General features: G+C 50.2%; 1 protein-coding gene across 2 annotated transcripts in view; it reads right to left on the bottom strand.

The window, feature by feature from the left end:
- Window positions 1-1799: 1799 nt before the first annotated feature.
- SMC1B (structural maintenance of chromosomes 1B) overlaps window positions 1800-5508 on the bottom strand; it is a 74745-nt gene continuing 71036 nt past the window's right edge. For both annotated transcript variants that reach the window (XM_044227005.1, XM_044227006.1), the window contains 2 exons: window positions 3078-3188; window positions 1800-1917 (listed from right to left, as the gene is read on the bottom strand). In XM_044227005.1, coding sequence (XP_044082940.1) covers window positions 1816-1917; window positions 3078-3188 — 213 coding nt within the window. In that variant the 3' untranslated portion in view covers window positions 1800-1815. The remainder of the gene's footprint in view (window positions 1918-3077; window positions 3189-5508) is intronic.

Here is a 5508-nt window from a genome sequence, read left to right as displayed (position 1 = left end):
CTTTGTGTGCTCGATTTTAGTTGTGACAAGGCTGGACGTGATGTAGTTGATGAGGAGGTTTATCCTGAGTTACCGGTTGTGAAGTCAAATGATTACTTGAATGTGTTTAAATTTTTTAAAAGGCAAGTATTTAAGTTGTTGGTTTTTTAAATACACGTTTACAGAGTGCAACCGGGGATGAATGAATCTGGAAGTTGGCTGCACACAGGGTAGAGGAGCATGGAAGCGCTGCGTGGGCAGTTCTGCCGACACTCGTGAAAATGCCAGTGTCTTCCAGCGCGACGGATCTGTTAGGAACAGCTTGGGTGTCACTCATCTGCCTGTGTGTGATCTCGCTGGGGAGAAACGCTGGGGCGGGGGTGATGACAGGATGGCCCTGTCGTAGCTGCGCCCCGGCCGCACGCCGCCCCCACCGTCTGGTGGTTGGCAGCAACGGGGGTGCGTGTCCTCCCACAAAACAGACCGCACCTCGAGGGATCACTGAGCGTGAGAACGGCCAAGGCAGCGATAAGGGACCACCTTGGGTTCATGGGGCCCTACAGGGACATTTCAACATGAAGCTGATGTTTCCAAGGCAGAGAAAGTCCTTGATTTTGAGGGTGTTGCTGATGTTTTCTTGATAGAGGAACAGAAGGCAGCCAGAGCGGCTTCTGCTATCTGCAGCCAATAGAGCTGGGCCGGGGGAGGGCAGGAAGCATCTCTGTGGCTTCGGTCCACTTGCTGGGCACAGAGTGCCCCTCGCTGGCGTGAAGCAGGGAGCGGTGTTCCCAAGTGAGGGCCTTATTCCTTCAGCTGCCTCCCGTCAGCACCTGGGCCCAGGCTTCAGTGGAAGACCATCAGCACCTCAGAATTTCTTTTTAATTCCATTTTGTATTGCTTTTTATGTTTACATATTTACAAACTCTTGTGTCGAGGGGGGACTTTCAGTAGATGGCAGTGAGGGAGCTACTCTGCTAGGTACTAAGTTTTATTCCATTTTGAAATGGATATTATTGAAAATGCAGCAATTTCCTTTCCTCCCCATAACAAGGTACATAATAATCAGTTCCTGGGGAAAGCCTGTGTTCTTCAATATTTTGTTAAGAGAAATTAGAGAAACTTAGATTTCACTAAAGCAGACATAATTCAGTTTCACCTTAAAATAGTTTTGTTTCGGGGCACCTGGGTGGCTCAATGGGTTAAAGCCTCTGCCTTTGGCTCAGCTCATGATCTCAGGGTCCTGGGATTGAGCCCTGCATCGGGCTCTGCGCTCAGCGGGGAGCCTCCTTCCCCCCCCACCCCCCCGCCTGCTACTCTGCCTACTTGTGATCTCTGTCAAATAAATGAATAAAAAATCTTTAAAAAAATAGTTTTGTTTCTGGAATTGTAGATTGGAAACGTTTAAAATTAGAACATTCTTTATTGGTATTTTCAATATTGATAACATCCTCTGAAATAACTTCTATAAAACACAGGCTCGATGCCCTAGAATTAGTATACTTAAGAATCAAGAGTTTGCCTTAAAGATTACTTAAACATAAAGGCAAGACCTGCGTGAAAATAATGCAGAATTCAACATTTTTCTGACTGGCTTTCAAAAATGGCAGTTGAAAGTATGGCACAAAATTGTACCTTTTTTTTTTTTTTTAAACCCATGCAATGCTAACTCCTAAAAAACTTGACCGACGGGGAAGGGCCCTGAACTTGGACGGAAGCAAGCTCCAGCATCTCGCAGGTTGCAGCGGCACACAGGCCGCTTGACTGCTCCCACACGGACGAAGCACTGGTGACCCTGACCTGCCAGACGGTCCTGTTGGCTTAGGGTCACTTGCGGTCCTAAAGCAACTCTCGGTTTCTTTTGCTGCTTTCCCGGCCTTCGGTGTCTGGATACTGAGAAAGATCCAGGGTCAAAACTCTGCTGAACATGCAGTCATCGTGCTGAATGAGAGAGGACATGGGAGAGTCAGCTCTCTGCTTAGGGACAAAGTGTCATCAAACATCAAGGAAGGGCCACTAGGGAGCCTGGATTTGCACTTAAAAAGGGGCCCTTTTAGAGCCACTGGTCTCCAGTTACGCGAGCTTCACACCTGTGCACACGCCAGCCCAGAGTACATCTGTGGCTCATGGAGCGCTGTGAGCGAGGGGCTGCGGACAAACAGCGGCTCAGGAGAGGCGCCGGCAGCGGACACAGGCTAAGGACACGTGCCACTGCAGGGGCAGGCGCTCGCTCCACCTCCCCACACTAATGTGCACCTCGTCCTCACCTGCCTCCCTGACCCAGATGCCCCAGACCCCTTCTTCTCTGAGCCTGGAATGGTGTGGAAGCCCCAGTGCCAGCCAGCGGCCCGTGGCTGACTCCTCACGAGGTGCGTCCGCTGTGTGCACCTGCGGCGCCCGCGGGAGTGCGCGCTTGGCCTCGCTCAGCTGACTTTGCCGGTCTGATGTACAGAGCCCCGGCCCCAGAGAACCAAAGATGGGCAGAGGAAAAAGATCCTTTTTGCTCTCCTGCGCTGGTATGAGAATTTCCAGCGGCCCCTAACGTCTTGGAGGGACAGGAAGGGAGGCTAATTTTTATCTTCGTTTAAATGAAAACTCAGGAAGTCAAGTGTCCCCAGACTGAACGATCTGAACTTCCTGAGCTGACGGAGCAGCTGAAGGAAGGTGAATTCTGAGTCACTAGACCACCTGGAGTGTCTGATCAATTTGTTCTTTCCTCTGGTCCTTTTAAAAGCTAGATGGGGTCCTTTAGTGTGGCCCACATTGTTTTGCCTGAAACATTCAAACACTGGAAAACATGAAACAATATTAATATTTGCTGGGTATGTCAGTGTGTACCTTAACAAAGCTATCCCGCTGTTCTACAAGTTTGGATTTGCCTTTTCACTTGAAGCATATCTTAAAAATATCTGTGTACTGCCAAAGGAAAAAAATGAGTTTTTAAAATCCTTATTTGGTTTTAAAAAAGTCACTTAAGCCCGTATTTATCAGGCGTGGCGATGTGGATATCAAACCGTATCTCCAGACTGCACTGGTACGCGTGGTGAGGTGTCGGGAAGCAACCGAGGGACGCTTCTCCTCTCCCCGTTGCTGGTCTTTACCTCTGGATAGACGCCGATGAGCGCGTCGGCTCGGGAGTAGAACTCCTCCTTCAGGGAAATGATGATCATCTGAAACTGTTCTTGACTCTGCTCTTTGATGTAACTTGAGACCTGAGGGGACAAAAGTCCACATTTCACCAGCAGGGAAAGGCCTCGTTGCTGGGCCCCCGGACAGTCACTTGTGCCCATCTCTAGCTTGGCCCGTGGTGGGTGACAAGGCACCCACTTGCCCTTCCGGTAACTCAGTAAAATCCACTATGGAAATAATTCAGATTCTAAAGTAAGAGATTAGTTAAAAACCTGTAAACCTTATTAAATCTATCATCTAAAATGTCAAGAATGTTTTTAAGAACAGAGCACTAATTTAAGAGACCATCTGGTGAAATTGCAGTCAGTGTTCCTAACTCAAACTGACACCCAGATGCTATGTGCGCATGCGGACAAACTGGTATTTAAACTTACAGTTTCCTGTGGCGGGAAAGCCACGAGTGGGAAAAATGGCAATTATATATGTATTCAGGACCATAATCTAATTATTTGGTTGGAGTTGAACTCAGTGGCTCCTTCAGGAAGCTCAAATCCAAGTCCCGAGAATGAGAACAAAGTGGGCTCTGGACGGAAATGTCTTGTTGAATAAACTACTCAGAACCCAGAGAAAGATGGGGAAGAACGTGGCCACAGTTTCACAGATGTCTGCCAACTCCCAGCAGGTGTCTGCAGGGCCACAAGGGCTCTTCTCCATCTGTGTCAGTCCTGTCTGCACCAAGGCCGTGGAGGCAGGCACGGCAGCCGCGGGCGGGGAGCGAGTCACTAGCCCAGGTGAGTGAGGAAGAGGGGAGATCGCCCTTGGCTAAGAGGCTGGATCCACCAGGCAGAAGGAACTCCATCCGGCATCTGAGGTGATGGGAGCCACTAGGATGTGGGACTGTGACGTCCCGGGATTCTGACACGAGTGAAAGGTGCGGCAGAAGGCATACGTTTGGCCTGGAGAGTTACTTGTGGTAAATGGGGGCACTGGACCATGGGAAGGGCGGGGGAGCTACTTCGGGTCTGCTCGTCCTATGTCTGCTCATACTCGGGGCAGTAGAGTGGCCAGGAGGGTAAACCTCAAGGAAGGACTGAAAGTTAAAAGGTTTTTAATACAGAGGATGGCTGCCAACAGAAAAGCCTTTAAGAGTCCCTAGAGATGGCGGTGATACAAACATCTACATTTTGCTAGAAGAAAATGTAGGAACATCTACATTTTGCTACATTTTGCTACCTTAAAAGAGGCAGTCCGCAAAAACAGATCCCACCCCAGCACACACAAGTGTGGGTGCGAAGTGCCTGGGGTGCGCTCTTGGAGATTTCTCCCACAGGAGTCAGGCCACTGACTCCCATTAGCTGATGCAAACTGGCTGGCATTCATGAGAAACAGATTTTCTCTTGCCCGGAAATGTCTTGTTGAATAAACTACTCAGAACCCAGAGAAAGATGGGGAAGAACGTGGCCAAGTCTTCCTTCCCTGGTCACCTTGAAGCCTCGTGGGTCCCAGAAGGTGGCTCTGTGCTGTCCTCTACAAGGTTCAGGGGACTGGGGATCCATTTTCTAAATTTTGTGACCGTGGAGCTGACAGGCTGTCCTCAGGTGCTCAGTGCCCCATGTGGGAAGCAGGGGCCGGGAGAAATCCGGGTCAGAGGAGGCCAGCCTGAGCAGCGCTGGGGGAAGACCGGCTCTTCCCGGCAGACTCCACAGACGGAGAGAGCAGGCAGGCCAGCTTCGGAGACAGCCTGCCGGGGTGGCCCTGGGCACTTAAGACACTGTTCTGAGAAGGACTCCTTAGCCAAGCTCACAAGACTAAGGTATACAGCAGGACTCCAGCCTCCACTGGGCCTGGAATCAGAACCAGAGCCTGATTCACGCATCCCCGAAACGACAGCCCAGGCAGTAGGACCATGAGACCAGAGTCTGCGGGCCGGAGCTATCCCGTCACTCAGTAGGCACGGACCCGGCACTTTCCAGCGACCGACTCTGGCCTTTGGTTGGGCTTCCATGACTGACTATTCGCATGTCAGAAAGTCACAGTGGAGGTAAGTGGCTTCAGTGTTGCCCTCTCTCGGGGGGCTTTCTAGATCTACGCTGTCATCTTCACGATGGCAGACCTATTTCCTTAGTTCCCTCATCTCAAATCCTGAGAACAGGATCCTGAAGTACAAGAGTTGGATAAGTTTTAATAAATTCATGGGGGGACAGAATTTTGGGCTTTGTTAACAAATGATTTGCTCCTATTTGCCACAGGGCCTCTGGGTGATCCTCTAGATACTGGTCCCAGTATCTAGATCTGGGGACAAGTTACCCACTAGCAATGCTGTGGATTCAGTATAACAATCCTCCTCCGACTCCCTGTTTTGATCCCCCAATAATTCATTGAGGGTCCCCTAAACCTTGAATG

This window comes from Neovison vison, chromosome 12, assembly GCF_020171115.1.
Source record: "Neovison vison isolate M4711 chromosome 12, ASM_NN_V1, whole genome shotgun sequence".
In the NCBI taxonomy this organism is placed as follows: domain Eukaryota; kingdom Metazoa; phylum Chordata; class Mammalia; order Carnivora; family Mustelidae; genus Neogale; species Neogale vison.
Note: the sequence above shows the minus strand (reverse complement) of the source record. Positions and strands in the feature narration are given on the sequence as shown.